At 54.9% G+C, this 15,670-nt stretch overlaps 1 protein-coding gene across 1 annotated transcript in view; it reads left to right on the forward strand.

Annotated features, from left to right (window-relative positions):
• mctp1a (multiple C2 domains, transmembrane 1a) overlaps positions 1-14,064 on the forward strand; it is a 71,119-nt gene extending 57,055 nt beyond the window's left edge. The window contains exons 16-19 of the mRNA XM_084690524.1: positions 6,517-6,626; positions 7,002-7,111; positions 7,353-7,450; positions 13,878-14,064. Coding sequence (XP_084546650.1) covers positions 6,517-6,626; positions 7,002-7,111; positions 7,353-7,450; positions 13,878-13,949 — 390 coding nt within the window. The 3' untranslated portion in view covers positions 13,950-14,064. The remainder of the gene's footprint in view (positions 1-6,516; positions 6,627-7,001; positions 7,112-7,352; positions 7,451-13,877) is intronic.
• Positions 14,065-15,670: the final 1,606 nt, after the last annotated feature.

Here is a 15,670-nt window from a genome sequence, read left to right on the forward strand (position 1 = left end):
ACGCTCAACCAAAACCCCAAACTCAAACACTTTTGGCGAGACGGTCTTAGTTTAAAAAACCAGAGAAAGTTACAGTTGTCGACCGCTATCCCCAAAAAAACGAAACCAAAACAGAAAACCTCCATCGGAGCCGTGGATCACTCGAGATGACAAACGCGGAGCCCCGGTGCCCTCCCATTGGTGGGAATCTGGAGCACATCACATGACAGGTTTTTCCCTGCGTCTCAAAGTCAAACACGGGAGAAGTCATTCGCTACAGCGCCTTCTCTTTTAACGACACCCATAAATGTGTAATGAGCGCATAGTATACATATTTGATGCCCTTAAAAAAAAAAAAAAAAACACAATCCCATCACTTTTTTGGGGGGTGTGGGTGTGGTGTGTGGGGGGGGGGGGATCTTGAACACAACGCAATTTGCAATCATCTCCGATTTCGATCCCCCCCCCCCCTCGGTGGATGGATATCTAATTACAGGTGTAATGAGGTTGGCATCAATTCTGTTCTGGGAAATTGATCAGTCGAATCAAATTAAACCTTACGACGTGTTGGAACCCGCGGATGACGGTGTTTTTTTCCCTATCCTTCGAGCCTGGTGTTTCAACTTGGCAAAGCAAAATCATTTAGTGGGGGATAGTTGACAGCGGGTTTACGAAAACAATCCCACAACAAGCCGGTACTTCCAGGAGGGGGCCAGTGTGACCCCCTCTGCCTGTCTGAGGTACCCTGGGCGGCGGTCTAGAGAGAGAGGGGGGCGGTCTAGGTAGAGAGAAGGGCAGGGAGGGCACAGCGTTTGGGCTTGTTGTTTGTGACGGCCTTGTTTTTGAGACAGAGAGAGAGAGAGAGAGAGACAGAGACAGAGAGAGAGGGCAGCGTCTAAACCAGGCCAACGAAGGAGAAGAGTAATGGCGCCCCATTCATCAACGCCTGCCAGCCGGGCAACCTGGGAAGGACGGAGGGGGGGGGGACGTGAGAGGGATGGGTGCAGGGACGGGGGGGGGGGGCGCGCAGAGGGTGAGGGCAGGCGGTGGGGAGAGGAGCGGGAGGGCGAGGGGGTCACTGGTGTTGGGGTTGAAGGGGGCGGGGGCGGGGGGGGGTGATGATTTCCTCTGCCCGACCTTGGGTCTAGTGAAGGCTGATGGAGGAGCTGATGAACTGGGGTGAGGGGACCCCTGAGGGGAGATGGGTAAGGCCATCAGTGGCATCTCCCGCCCAATCCCATTAGAAGAGGACACACACACACACAAACACACACACGTTATGTTTTTGGTTTTTTTGTATGGAGCCACAGGACGCGGAGGTCAAGCTGAAAATAAGCCACCTCCACCTCCTATGGTATTCTCCCCCGTTATGTACTTATGCGTATATTTATCCCGGCGCGTCACGGCGACCCTCGCCATGGGAACGGGCCGGGTGAAGAGCGTCATTAGGATGAGGGAACGTGGCGTCTCCGCGGCACACCTTCAGTCGCCTCACTTAGCTGGAGTTTGACTTTGTCAGAGGTAAACCCTTACACACACACACACACACACACAGGGACGGACACACACACACCTCGTAACCGCCCGTCAGGGAGCTGAGCGTTCCTGCAAGCCTCGACGTGGCCCTTTGTGTCAGCCAGAACAGCTTGATGAGGGAGGGGGGACGTGCACAGCATCGCGACACACACCCAACAGATATCTATGTGCTTGTGAAGAGAGAAGAAAGAGATGTATTCACCATACCCAGACCAAGGATTAGTCCCAAAGTCAATTATTGGTTTTGACGGCAGCTTCGGAAATGAAACATCTGCTTCTTTCATGTGTTGCTGGCAAACAGAGTCACAGAGACACGTGACTGGTCACAGGTTGATATTGTCCCTGAATAGTGAGGTACAGGATAGGCCTGGTCCTGCAGGGATAGGGACCAGCATGTTGTTAGGGGCGACAGAGGAGAACCAGGGGAACAGTAACACATGAATCCCAGGAGTTCATCCGAGTCCATATGACTATCGAATGTTCGGGAGTCGAGATGCTTTGAACACGTTACTGTTCATGTTACTCAAAGTAGAATGATGTCAGCGAATGTCATTTAATTGATGTTTTACCCACTCCCTCTTACGCGGTAACAAAACTAGACAAGTCAAATTGAGTTAATGTTCATGTTTAAATTCCCTTTTCCTCTTTTTGATGTCTCCAGCTCATTTGTTTTGGCTGTGTGTGTTCCCTCCTGTCGTTTCCAATTTGGAGTTTGGTGGAGAAATGTTGTCACCCTCCAAGCATTTTCCCAGCTTGACTCTTCACCGCGCCGGGGCCTGGGTGGAGCAGGGGGGTGCTGGGCACGGCTGCTGTTACAAAATCAACAGTCTCACTTGCCCTCTGGGAGCCCCTATTTTAGCATCCTGTCACGTTTTATATGATAACTTTTACTGTGCTGCAAGAGTATCAGAGAGAGAGAGAGAAGAAAACAAAACGGTCAAAACAGGTGCGATTTTAGCGCAGTGTCGGTGCAGCCTCAGCCCAGTGTGGCTGTGTCGTCGAAAAACGCTTCGTCCTTTTCTGGGGTGTATGTTCTGCACATGGTTCCCCGCACATAAGAACTCCACAATCTCTGAAGATGTGGGATGTTCTGATGCGGTTTAGAGGGCCCCAAAGTGCCTGTCCTTGTCTTGGTTGACTTCAGTCCCCCAGCCCCAGTGTAGTGTGGAGGGTTAAACATCACTCTCCAACTTGACTCAATTTACTCCCAACGCAGGAAGAAAGCACCGTGAATGAGGTGCAGGAGGTATGATATACCGAGCTCTCTTTTGAATATTTAATAAGAGTCTGTTTAAAGGATTTGACTGGATTTGGAGCAGGCCTTTTATTGTCAGCTCCGGTGTGGTTAACCTATCTTGGCTGTAAGTGTGTAAACATGTGTGTGTCAGTGTGTGTGTGTGTGTGTGTGCGTGCGTGCCCAGGCTTTTTTTTCTAGTGTCAATGTAGGTTGTCTTCCCTGTGCTTACTCCGTCAAAACTCACAGCCCCCTAATGAGAATCCCCGCCACACACACACACACACACACACACACACACACACACACACACACACACACACACACACACACACACACACAGTTACACACTCCTCTGAGTGCCCCCCCGAGAGCTTCCTGCTCCAGATACTTTAACACCGGTTGGCTCAGCGGTAGGCCGATGAACACACAGCTGACAGGTCATCACACACACACACACACACAGACACACAGTGCGTACACGGTGGATACACACTGTGTAAATACAACCCAAACGAGCGCCTGCCGACAGCCAAACAAACTCTCTAAATCTTGCGCCCATAAAAGCCTTCGCTGACTTAATTGACATCAGAGAAGTTTCTCCAGTGCAGTCCACTTAAGCGTCTCATGTGCTGAATATCCAGCTGGCCTCAATGCAATTTGTCTCCAGTAGAAGACGTGGTCTCTCTGTGACTCGATGGTGAACTCTTGTCAGTTCCTGCTGTGGGCTGGCACCGTGCCAGGCGCACCGGGCTGGACTCCGTGTTCCAGAGAGCTGTGCAGGGCCGCCATCCAGGTGCACCGGGCTGGACTCCGTGTTCCAGAGAGCTGTGCAGGGCCGCCATCCAGGTGCTGCTGGGCTGCTTGCTCTGAAACGGCACTTTTCCCCCCCGAGTCCACCCGCGAGTCCCCATTCTACTGTGGAGGAAGTCCTTTTTACTTTGCCGCCGCCGCCATTTGATATATGTGGATTGGGTTTAGGGTTAGGGGCTAATCCTAAACATTAGCACTTGGGTAACTCAAAAAATATATTGGATTTGTTGACCCCATAGCCCAGGCCGGCAGAATGCAGAAGATTTCCCAGTATGTTGGTTATACAGATTCTTTCTTGCTGCACTTCTGAGGGGTGTGAGATCGAAACTAGGGTGTCAGACAGCGTTTAAGCCCCCATTAAAACACACATTTAAGGACAAACTCACACACTCCCGACTCAGACATATACTCACACACACACACACACACACACAGATTGAGACACTCACAACACTGTACGAGAAGCTGTAGAGCCGTTAGTATTCAACCAAAGTTCCCCAAAAAGTGAAAGGATTCAAACATTCAATGTCAACACCTGTATCTGGAAAACAGACATCCCCGGTGGATGTTCTCCCTTCTCATACCGACTTTTGAAGACAATTTACAAGCAACTTTTTGACCTTGACAGTGATCTGTGAAAGCTCCTGTCATTTCAGGCAGCTGCCGAACATCAATGCGCCTCTGCGTGACAAGATTACAGTTCATGACAAGGTTGCAAAAGACAGTCAAGGTTGCCACAGAGAGAAAGGGCGCACAACTAAGAGGAGGCGCTCGCCGTCGCGGTGAAATCCTAACGTTGCCGAGGCAGAGCCGCGTTGCGGAGCGGCCAGGGGGCGTAGCCAGGTGCGTGGATCCGACTTATTGTGGGGGGGGGGGGGGGGGGGCTGCGGTGTGTGCGTGTATCGGGTTCCGTCGGAGGAGCAGGATTCCGAGGAGTCCATCTGGACGGCAGAGTTGCGGGGGAGCTGGGAAAACAAGGCCTCTCCCTGGAGCTCACCGTGTTATTGCTGCCTCCCGCCTCCCACCGGCCACTTTTGAAGACAGGAAATAGGAGCCGGGGCCCACGGTTCGAGGGGCATGTGGCAATGGTTTATACTCCGATGACCTGCGACCTTTCCCCTCCGCGCTCGCTCCTTCCTTCTCCCTCTCTCTCTCTCTCTCTCTCTCTCTCTCTCTCTCTCTCTCTCTCTCTCTCTCTCTCTCCCTCTCCCTCTCCCTCTCCCTCTCCCTCTCCCTCTCCCTCTCTCTCTCTCTCCCTCTCTCCCACAGGCAGCACCGCTCCCCTGTTCCTCAGAGTCTTACCCTGAGAGCCCAAAGTCGGAGGGACCCAGCCCAAACCCAACACAATAGGGCGCGCCTGGACATGGGCTTTGTTTGAGTCCGTAACGCAAAACAGATGGGGGGAGAGGAGGGGGGAGGAGGGGGGGGGGGAGGAGGGGGAAGAAAGGAGTCTTGTAAAATATTTGCTAAGAAAAATAACCCCGGGACACTGTCTAATTATATCTATTTGTCTTGTGCGGTTTTTCCATGCAGGCCGTGTGGTCTCTTTGGCTCGGCCTGGGTTCATTTTTCACATATCTGATTCAGCGGAGCGAGGGGGTGAGAAGGGGGCGTGGGGGCTGGGGGGTGGGGGCTGCCTGGGGGGGTGGGGGGTTGTAGGCTGGTGGGGCAAGGATTTGTTGTCGTTGGCTGGTTCGACTGGCTATCTTTAATGACAGGGACTTCCTCTGTAGTTGCCGCCTTCGCAGGACCACCAGCCCGAGGTGTCCGATATACTGTGTCATTGGACGCCATGACAACAGCCAGCGTTGTCAGCGCACACTTGTGGTCTGTCTGACAGGGCCATAGGACTGGTGTATTGTCATCCCTAGGATTGCCCTCTGAACATAAGGACTGTAGGGCCTGTCACAGCGATAGCGGGCCTCCTATCAGGTTAGAGTGTGACCCCTCTTTCTACCAAGCATGTCAGCTCCTGGTCCACCAAGCCACTCCAGTCTACGTGTCTGTGTCCTCAACCCTCTCTCTCTCTCTCTCTCTCTCTCTCTCTCTCTCTCTCTCTCTCTCTCTCTCTCTCTCTCTCTCTCTCTCTCTCTCTGTTTCTCTCTCTCTCTCTCTCTCTCTCTCTCTCTCTCTCTCTCTCTGTTTCTCTCTCTCTCTCTCTCTGTTTCTCTCTCTCTCTCTCTCTCTCTGTCTCTCTCTCTCTCTCTCTCTCTCTCTCTCTCTCTCTGTTTCTCTCTCTGTCTCTCTCTCACCTGACACTGCATTCTGTCCAGCCCTGTCCTGTCCAGTCTGACAGCAGCTCTGTTGACTGTTGCATGAGTCTTCTCTGTCTTCGTACCGGGGATGTGGGGAGGGATGTGCCCCTCCCCCCTCCACACACACACACACTCACACACACACACACCACAACGTTCTCAAGTTCTCAACCATCAAAAGTTGAAAAGGAAGAGCTCCTCATGGCGGTGACGGCGTTAATGGTAATGATGATGTCACTGCTCATGACATCATCATAGTGTGCCAGCGCACAAAGAGGTCCCCGACATAATGTTGATGGAGTCATCTGGCGCTCAGCTAAATTCACTCCATTCACGCATTATTCAAATTTGCTCGCTTTAGGAGGAAAACAGTGTGATTTGTTCTGGTGACTTTATATCTCTATTACGGCTTGGAAAGTAGTCAGTCATTTGAAGTGGGATTTCTGGTTGAGTTGGCTCCCCTCTTCAAGTCTTTGACGCCCTTTAAATGTTTTTGTTCCGTGTGGATGCCTGTGCCCAGCCTCTTGTCATCTCTCTCCTCTTTGCTCTCTCTCTTTCTCTCTCTGTCTATTTTGTCCTTCTCTCTCTCTGGTTCTGCCTGTCCCTTTCTCCCATCTCTCTCTCTTTCCCCCCCCTCTTTCTCTCCCCCCTCTCCCTCTCCCTCTCTCTCTCTCTCTCTCTCTCTCTCCGTCTTTGCAGGACTCGGAGAGAAAGGGCTTCATGAACAAGCTCTATGCCATTCAGGACGTGTGCATCAGCGTGCAGAACGCGCTGGATGAAGTGGCCTCCTACGGCGAGAGGATAAAGAAGTGAGTCGTAAGCTTCCTCCTCGGCGCCCGGCCCGCCTCTCCCCCCCCCCCCCCCCGGCCGCTCCCCCTTTTCCCCGCTTCCTGCGCCAGCTCTCCCGCCAGCCAGCGGGCCAGCCAACCAGGAAGCCCGTCCCACGTCTTACTCAAGCCGTCAGGAGCGCACACACACATACACATTGCTTCAGCTTCACACTTAACACGCTGAGGAGGGGGAGGGGGGGTTGGAAATGTGGCAAGCTATGGTTAAGGCACACATTACAAACACCTACCTGCGTGTTCCTACTCAGTCAGCGAAGTGCCTTTTGTGTGTGTGTCTTCCGTGCTGGCGCGTGTGACCCTCTGCTCTCCCCCCCCCCCCCCCCCCCGTGTGTTTAGCACCTTCAACTGGACCGTGCCCTTCCTGAGCTGGCTGGCCATCGTGACTCTGTGCGTGGCCACCTTGGCCGTGTACCTCATTCCCCTCCGGTACATCGTCCTGGCCTGGGGTGAGCAGCGTGGACGGACTCGCAGCAGTCGTACAGGGAACGTAAACCCAGGGTAGTAAACGCTGGGTTTGCACTGGGTCGCTTCTGTCAGTGTCTCCGAGAGCTGGGGGAAGACAGTGGCGCCTGGGCCTTCGTACGCGAGGCGCGAGGGTCGAAGGGTTCAAGGTTGAATATGGCCCACGTGCTCCACTCATCGCTCCGTCTGTCTCCTTCCCGCCTCTCTCTCTCTCTGTCCCTGCAGGGGTTAATAAGTTCACCAAGAAGCTCCGAGACCCCTACACCATCGACAACAACGAGCTTCTGGACTTCCTGTCGCGCGTGCCCTCAGACATTCAAGTGGTGGGTGTGCTGCTGTTTCTCTACCTCGCACTCTCTTTTTCCCACTCCTCTCTCCCTCCATCTCTAACTCACTTCTCCTCACCCCTCTCTACCTCTCTCTTCTCCCCTCTCCTCTCCCCCTCTTCTCCCCCTCTCCTCTCCCCCCTCTCTTCTCCTCGCTCCTCTCCCCCTCTCTCTCTCTCTCTCTCTCTCTCTCTCTCTCTCTCTCTCTCTCTCCCCCTCTCTTCTCCTCACTCCTCTCCCTCTCTCTCTCTCTCTCTCTCTCTCTCCCCCTCTCTCCCCCCTCTCTCTCTCCACTTTTTTCCCCTTCTCTCTCCTTGCTCCCCTTCCCGTTTCCATGCCTAGCGAGCGTAAAGGTCACCGCGGCGATACTTTGCCCGCAATTAACTGCCTTTCAGGGGTCACGCCGTGTAAAGTTTTAATTCAATTCCGCTATCCCTCGCTTTGATTTTCCCCCCCCGTTCAGCGGCTCCCTGTTTCTTGACTCCCGTCGTCTCCCTACAGGTGAAGATGTTAAGTAAGTGGAGAGAGCCTGTTTATTAGCAGGCTGATTGAAGCCATGCAGGCCAAGTCCTACGCGGTTTGCTTCTACATTAACCGTGAGATCAGATTAAGGCAGCGGCGGCGGCGGTGGCGTGGCCGGGGACAGTTTGTTAAAGGCCTTCTAATGTGGCCAAGTGCTAGCCGGGGCTCCAGTGGAGGTGCTGCCTTTTAAAACGGCAATTACCCCAGCAGCTTGTGAAAGGAAGGCTGTTGTCTGTCCCGGCCTACTGTCAGGCTGTTTCACCCTGGGGTGGACTGGGAGACAGACAGACAGCATACAGACAGACAGACAGACAGGAGGGTGACAGACCCAGACCCCAGAACCCTCTGATCCCAGGGCCCAATCCCTTTCTACATCACTGCCACCATTCCCCCCCCCCCCCCCACCCTCCCCCCCTTTGAGTGCCTGTTGCCCACAAACCCCTTTCATCTTTACAGGGTCGTAATCCTCTGCCCCCCCCCCCCCACCACCGCCCCCCCCCCCCCCCCCCCCCTACCGTCCCCCACATCCCCTCACCGCCACCCCTCCCCTCCACCCCCCCCACCGGCCCCCGTGGGGTTTTACTGCGCCGCGGGGCCCGGTCCCAGCGGCAGGTAGCCCCGAACACAAATGAGGCCAAGCTGGCCCCTCTGCTGCGGGGGCCGCCACCCTGCACACCTGGAGCCGGCCGGGGCCCGGCAGGTAGGAGGCCTTTACGAGGTCCCTAATGAGGGGCGGCTGGCTGGGCCTGAGCGGGGACACACCGGCCTGCTGCTCCTGGAGCCCTGAGCTAACGCTAACAGTGCTACCGCCGCTACTGTTCCTGTTGCAGCTGAGGGGCTAATTGGTGCCAGGTTTCAGTGCCAGTCTGGGAGCAGAGTTATTTCCCCCCAAACAGACCTCCGCTCGCCTGACTGCAGGGGGAGGGAAGGTTTATTTCTTTCATTTTTTTTTTTTTTTTTTTTTGGGGTGGGGGGTTATAAAACAAAGTGTCCTGCTCTGCTCTGCTTCGCTCCTGTGTTGCTGCCTCTGGTGGTGGCTTCACCTCGCTGCCCGCCCTGCCTTTTTGGGTCACATGAGCCTGCAGGGACAGGGTTTGTGGGGGGATCGGGGGCAGCACCGAGGTCCAAATGGAGCGACCCGCCTCAACGGCGCGTGTCCGCTGACCCTGCGGGGTCGCTTGCCGGCTCTGTGGATGAGTAATGAAACCCTATTTCAGGTCACCCGCACCCACACACACACACACCTTACTCAATCAGACACAGAGACAACTCCCGCACCGTCCCTGGTGGCGTCCACGGAGGGCAGACCGGGCCAGTTCAGCGCTCGGCGTCATTTGGAGGTGCTCTGAACCATCCAGGACTGATGAGCTTCTAATGACTCCATGGACAAAGGGCAGAGAATCTGGGGCTAGGGCCTGGTACACACTGTCTCTGGGTAAAAAAAAAAAAAAAAAAAGACGAAAAAAACACTGAAAAATCCTTCCTATCTAGTTTTGTGTGTGTGTGTGTGTGACAGAGAGTAAAGAGTGTTTCCAAAGTAACGCGTTGTGCGTTTGGGGCTGTGTCTCCGCACCGGGTCCATAAGGTGACCACCTGACATCCTGAGGAGGGGGTGTGTCCGGATGGCTGCCTTCCCCTCTCCCCCTGTGAAGGCTTTACGGCCCTCTCACTGCCGGCCACGGGCCCCCTTAGAGAGAGAGAGAGAGAACCCTCACTTACGATACAGTTCTCTCTTTTTTTTTTTTTTTTACTACTGATCAGTTTTCCTAAGGCTTTATCCTCCTTGTGGGTAGTAATGTTAATGGTCAGTCTTGTATAGTCACCCCTTTGGATAACTGGCTAGCCCGCTGCCTGGCTGTGGGAAGGGGGGGTAGGAGGTGGAGGAGGGGGTCCTTTATGTCCCCTCAAACGAGGCCAACCGTCATAATCAAGCAGAGTATTCCCAACCAGGCGTGCGGGACGCGGCCGTGCGCTAGCATGCTTTACGACGCCATTAGCCATGCGCCGTGCCCTGGACTGGCTAAGTGGGACCGCGGCAATTAGCATGCCAAGTGCTCCTTTAAAGCTGGCGTGAGCTGGCGGGGTCAAAGCCCTCCACAGAAATAGACATGTCATTGAACTCCTAATGTACATTAGAAGCCGCTGGTTGTGAGAGTCTTTTTAGCCACTCTTGATGTGGTGGGTGACCCTGATTTGGTGCCGGGGAGCGCGCTCCCGAGGTCGAGAGGTCAAAGGCAGGGCGAGGATGGGGCTGGAGGGTTGCCAGGCTCCATCGCTCATATCCCCCTCTCCGCTCAGCTAGAGGTCTTTGGTTCCTGTGACAAATTTAAACATTTGACTTGAAGCGTGCAATTAGTCACTATTCTGCAGGCGCGCCGCTTGCCGGGGAAAGTTTTCCTGTGTGTGTTCAAGCTCTCACCTTGACACGCTTTCACTCCCTCAACAATGCTCACAAAAGCCGGATCCCTGTCTGTGGGCGTGTGTACCTAGTTATTTTTTTCGGGGGTGGGGGCTGCATTTAATAGGTTAGGCGTCATGAGTAATGAACCCAGCCAACTTCAACTGCCTCTGTAGAAGAAGCATGGTGCAGGATGATTAAAACGCTGCCTTCTCCTCGCACTGCCTTGTGTCTGTTTGTCTTTAACAGCAAACAGAGGAACCAGACCGAGCCGCCGCCTGAACACACCCACGACTTCTAACCGGAATCTTCTACTTTAACACAAACGAGAGCGATAGAGGGAGAGACAGAGACAGAAAAAGCGAAGGACAGAGACAGGGAGAGAGAGAGAGAGAGAGAGAGTAGAGCGGTGGGTCCCGGGACACCGTCTGACACCTCTAAATGAAATGCTCTCTGTTACAGGCTGCCCCCCCCCCCCCCACCTCTGCCCCTCTGCAGAGCGCACTTCAAAGGCTGTTTTGTAGCTGCACTGTCAACACGGGGAGCGAGGGGAAGAGCGAGGGTGGAGCAGGCTTTGAGCCACGCCGGGGTCTTTACCCGGCGGCGCCCCCCCCCCCCCCACCCACTCACACACCTACAAACACAAACCCCCGACCCCAACCCCCCCCCCCTCCCAAGCCGCTACACACACACACACCTCCTCCATCGATGTTTCCCTTTGTGCTCCGCACCACTTTTTCCTCGAACCAAATTGCTAGCCCGCTTTCGGTGCACATCCCCCTCCTCCCCCTCCTCCCCCCCCCCCCCACACCTATTTTTTGTGCGTCTACATCCCTTTTGTTTTGTTTGTTTTCCTCACCTCTCCTCCTCCGCCCCTCTCCTCCAGCTCCTAACTAGGGCCCTGGCACTCTGCCATGTTGGGAGAGGGGGGGGGTGCAGCTGTGTGATTAAGCAGGGTGAGCTGGGAACCCGGGGGGGTGGGGAGGGCTGGGCTGGTGCGTGGCCAGTGGGCCCGTCACCCAGAGGCTGGGACTGTGCCCGTGATGGGGAGGATGGGAGCGCATCCCTCTCGCAGCCTCTTCTGACAGAAGCCCTAGTTTTGATGGAGCCATTATTGTTGTTTTTCTCCTCGCCTTTCCCTTCATCCCCTTTCCCTTCCTCCGAAACGAGTTTGTCTTCTGACGGCGCAAACTTTTCTTTTGTGGAGCTCCTCGCGAGATGTTTCCCTCGCGGGTCGCTTGAATGGTAGCAGGCAGTTCTTAAATTGCTAGCTGGTGCTGTTGCACTTGTAGGCGTTTGACTGCGTAATGGGCATAGCGGCTGATCCTGTCAGCGTTCCAGTCTGAGATCACAATACATATATTTGTCACTTCCTGCTTTGAAAAGTTTTTTTTTTTTTTTTGTGTGTGAATGTTTGGAATATTATTTGGGGGGGGAAACCAAGTCTGGGTGAGAGTGTCTCCGTGCTCAATGATGGCACTAGGACATGGAGACAGGCTCGCACACAAATCGCAGCTCACCTCTCCCTCTCCCAACGTGGGTGTTCCTCATCCACGGCCGCACCAACCCTGTCCCCCGCCCGCTCGGCCGTCCTTGGCCCTCGTCCGTGATGTCAGCCTCGGGCCCCAGGTCGGCATGCTGCCAGGCGGGAGTGTCACCGTCCTCTGAGCAGACACAATGAAGGCCCGGTCAACCACCACCCCCTCCACCACCAGCCCCTCCCTCCTCTTTCCTTCCCTCCCTCCTCTTTCCCTCCCTCCCTCCCTCCCTCCCTCCCTCCCTCCCTCCCTCCCTCCCTCCCTCCCTCCCTCCCTCCCTCCCTCCCTCCCTCCCTCCCTCCCTCCCTCCCTCCCTCCCTCCCTCCCTCCCTCCCTCCCTCCCTCCCTCCCCTGGGTCTCTCCTCCTCTGTCTGCTTTCGTTGGACAGACTAAAAAGGATCCCCACCCCCATGAAAACGGTCTCTTGTCATCACCCCACTGTGCTGCCCCCGCCCCCCCCCCCCCCCCCCCCCCCACCACCACCACCAAGGGATTTGTAAGAACCATGTCGATTACAGAACCACTACCCGCGCTTCTCGTGCGCACACGGGGCAGACCTCTCTCCCCCCCCCCCCCACCCGCCTCTCTCTTCCCCCCCCCCTCCCTCTGCCCTCTCCCCTCTGAAACGACTGTACGTTCGCTCGTTCCTGTTTGTTCAGCTGTGAATTGATCTGCTGTTTTCCCAGATGCTTGCTCGCGGGCCATAGACAGTGCAGTGTCCGCTTCTGAATCATCCCAGTCTGGCCGGCTAGTGAGGCGAGCAGGGGAACACACGCTAGGCTAACCAGTCACTGAACCTCTTTAACGGGGCACTGGTGCTCACTGGTCACCCCCCCCCAACGACCAAACTGTGTGTGACTCACAAAAGGTTTTTTTAATGAAATGACACAACAGTGTGTGTGTGTGTGTGTGTGTGTGTCAGGAAGGCTCTTGTTTCGGTGTGCATGCCTTGTGGATGGATAAGGATGACCCACTGCTCCGACACGGTGTCGAGGACATATGGACGTCTGAGTAAGAGCAGCGTTCCTTGTGAGTCCCAGTGACGATGCAGAACCGAGACTCAACTGGTGCCTTAATCTCCCAGATGTGGAATCGAATCCCTCTGAACTGACGCCCACCAGCGCTCCTTGATGTACTCTGTGAAACTATGGCCGTGACCACCTCATCCTGTGTCCCCCCTCCGCTTCCCCCCCGTCCCCGTCCGTAGCGTTGCCAGGTTTAGGTCATCGTGTCCGGAGCCCGGAGGGGCGTTTCAGAACCGGTTCTGGCCGGATCTGGTCCGATTCCCCACCAGTGTAAGAGATGTGAGATTTTTCTCCCTGGCCAGAGGGCCGTGAAGTCACCTATCGTCTGTCGTTTCCGTTAATTACGGGCTGCACAACGCCTGGAGAGAGAGAGAAAGAAATAAAGAGAGAGAGGTAGAGATGGGTTTTTTTGAGAGAGAGGGAGAGAGAGGTTGTTACTAAATTTGCAGTTTTAACTGCCACAGAACATAAAACTTATCAGTGGCTCCTGATATCCTTTAGATTAGCCACCCTCTGTCCTCATAACACCCACGGCGGCAGCCACGACAGTCTGACGTGCTCTGCGTCTCCCCGGGGGGAGCGCTGGTCACGCCACATAGCCAGAGCCCCGGCCTGGCTCTGTGAAGGGTTAACCCCTCTTCCTGCTCTGTGTCTCTGACCAGGACGACTCTGTACTCTCTCCAAGCTCTCCCACGAGTCCCTGCCCCTGCCCTGCCTGTGTGTGTGTGTGTGTGTGTGTGTGTGTGTGTTTGATCTGTCTCCCTCAGGCCACTGTTCCACACAGCTGTGTGTGTTTGTGTGGATGTGATCTCCCTCCCCGTAGACCACTGTTCCACACAGCTGGAGACAGAGAGCCTCCGGAGGGGTTCCCATGCTATCCCATCATCCTCTCCTCTCCACCTGACCGGGCAGTGTGTGTGTGTGCGTGTGTGTTTTAACAGGTGCAGTACCGAGAGCTGAAACTGGATCCCAATCCCAGTCCAAATAAAAGGAAGAAAAACAACCCGGGGTAGCTGGCTCCGTCAGCCCACAGACTCTTCTCTCAGTCACTCGACGCCAAGGAGCAGCAGAAGACTGATCTGGACCGGCTCAACTCACTCTGCCTCTGCCTCTGCCTCTCTCTCTCTCTCTCTCCCTCTCTCCCTCCCTCTCTCTCCGTCTCTCTCTCTCTCTCCCTCTCTCCCTCCCTCTCTCTCCGTCTCTCTCTTTCTCTCTCTCTCTCTCTCTCCGTCTCTCTCTGTCCCTCTCTCCCTCTCTCTCTCCCTCCCTCTCTCTCCCTCTCCGTCTCCCTCTCTCCCTCCCTCTCTCTCCCTCCCCCTCTCTCTCTTTCTGCTTCTCATCACTGTCTCGGCCTCTCTCAGTCTCCCATCATCTCTCCATGACAGTCTCCTCAAGGTTAATTAGCATCGTCAACAGATCAGAAACCTGAGGGGGGAAATGAGACCGTGTTCGCTTTTGATCCTTTATAACGACACGCGGGGGTTGACTCGAGCAAGGGGGGGGAGACGCAGGCCTCCTCATGCGGAGGTGACCCACCCAAGAGCCCCACCTCTCCACCAACCACGTCATAGAATCATACCAGGTCGCCCCCCCCCCCCCACATTCAGAAAGTCATGGAGGTCAGAGGTTGTTTGTTTGCTTCTGTGACCTGAAACAGAATCACAGTGTCAGTGTAACCTCCTAACAAGGTCAAAAGTGTGTGCGGGGGGGACATTACATTTTGGTGGTCCTTTTTATTATTTTTAGCAACACTGTATATTACGTGTACAGATAACGTTTAGTTCGTTTGTTTTAGGGGTTAGGGGGTCTTTGACGAAATGTTGTTCTCCACTGTCCCCCAGCTGATTAGCAATACATTAGCATTGTCTCCTGCTGTTAGCACACTGTCTAAGTGAACCTGTACTGAAGGATTGCTCCCATCCTTCAGCCCGTAATTGTGTGGTGCGATGCAGTTCCCCTTTTCCCAGCATGTCCCCGTTTGTCGTCACCCGGTCTCTCTGCCCAGTAGCACCTGCCACGATGACAGCACATGACTGACATGGCTTACATAACCACAGAACAGCCCTCCTCTCAGATGAGCACAATCCTGCAGCAGAGCTTAGACCCAGAAGAGGCTGTTTCCTGTCCAGGCGCGGTGCCATCAAGTCCTCATCTCTATCAGGGGCTGAGATAAGTGTGGTTTTACCCCCAGACTGTGTATTAGCCCCCCCTCCCCTTCCTCTCCTCCTCTCTATCCCTATATTCTTCTCCCTTTGCCTTACTCTATCTCTCTCCTCTCCCTCTTTCTCTCTCAGAAGGGCATCAGTGTGGCTGGCTGCCGGGGCCACTGAGCTAATATAGATGTCACCCTGTGCCGACAGAATCAGCAGGCAGGCCTTAGGCAGCCAGAAGCCTAATCTTATTTGAAAGGCTGGTCCCCCTCTCCTCTCCTCTCCACATGTGTTGCCTCAGCGGGCGCACGCACGCACGCACACACACACAGGGGTGCACAAGCAAACGGCGACATTCGTGCACGAATGCATGTTTCCACACACACTCACACACACTTTTGATGTCCCCCCCCCCCCCGCTGGCTGCCCTCCCCGTCTTCCTCACCTCCCATGCCCACAGCTCAACTCTGATCTCTCTTTGTGTGTGTGTGTGTGTATGCAGGGATGTGTGCATGAATCGGTGTTGTATGTCAACAAACAAGTCCAGATCCCAAAGTGTGGTCATGTGATGTAGAATGTGTGTG

The sequence above is a fragment of the Hypomesus nipponensis genome, chromosome 24, assembly GCF_054491055.1.
Source record: "Hypomesus nipponensis isolate SF chromosome 24, ASM5449105v1, whole genome shotgun sequence".
NCBI classification, from domain to species: Eukaryota; Metazoa; Chordata; class Actinopteri; order Osmeriformes; family Osmeridae; genus Hypomesus; species Hypomesus nipponensis.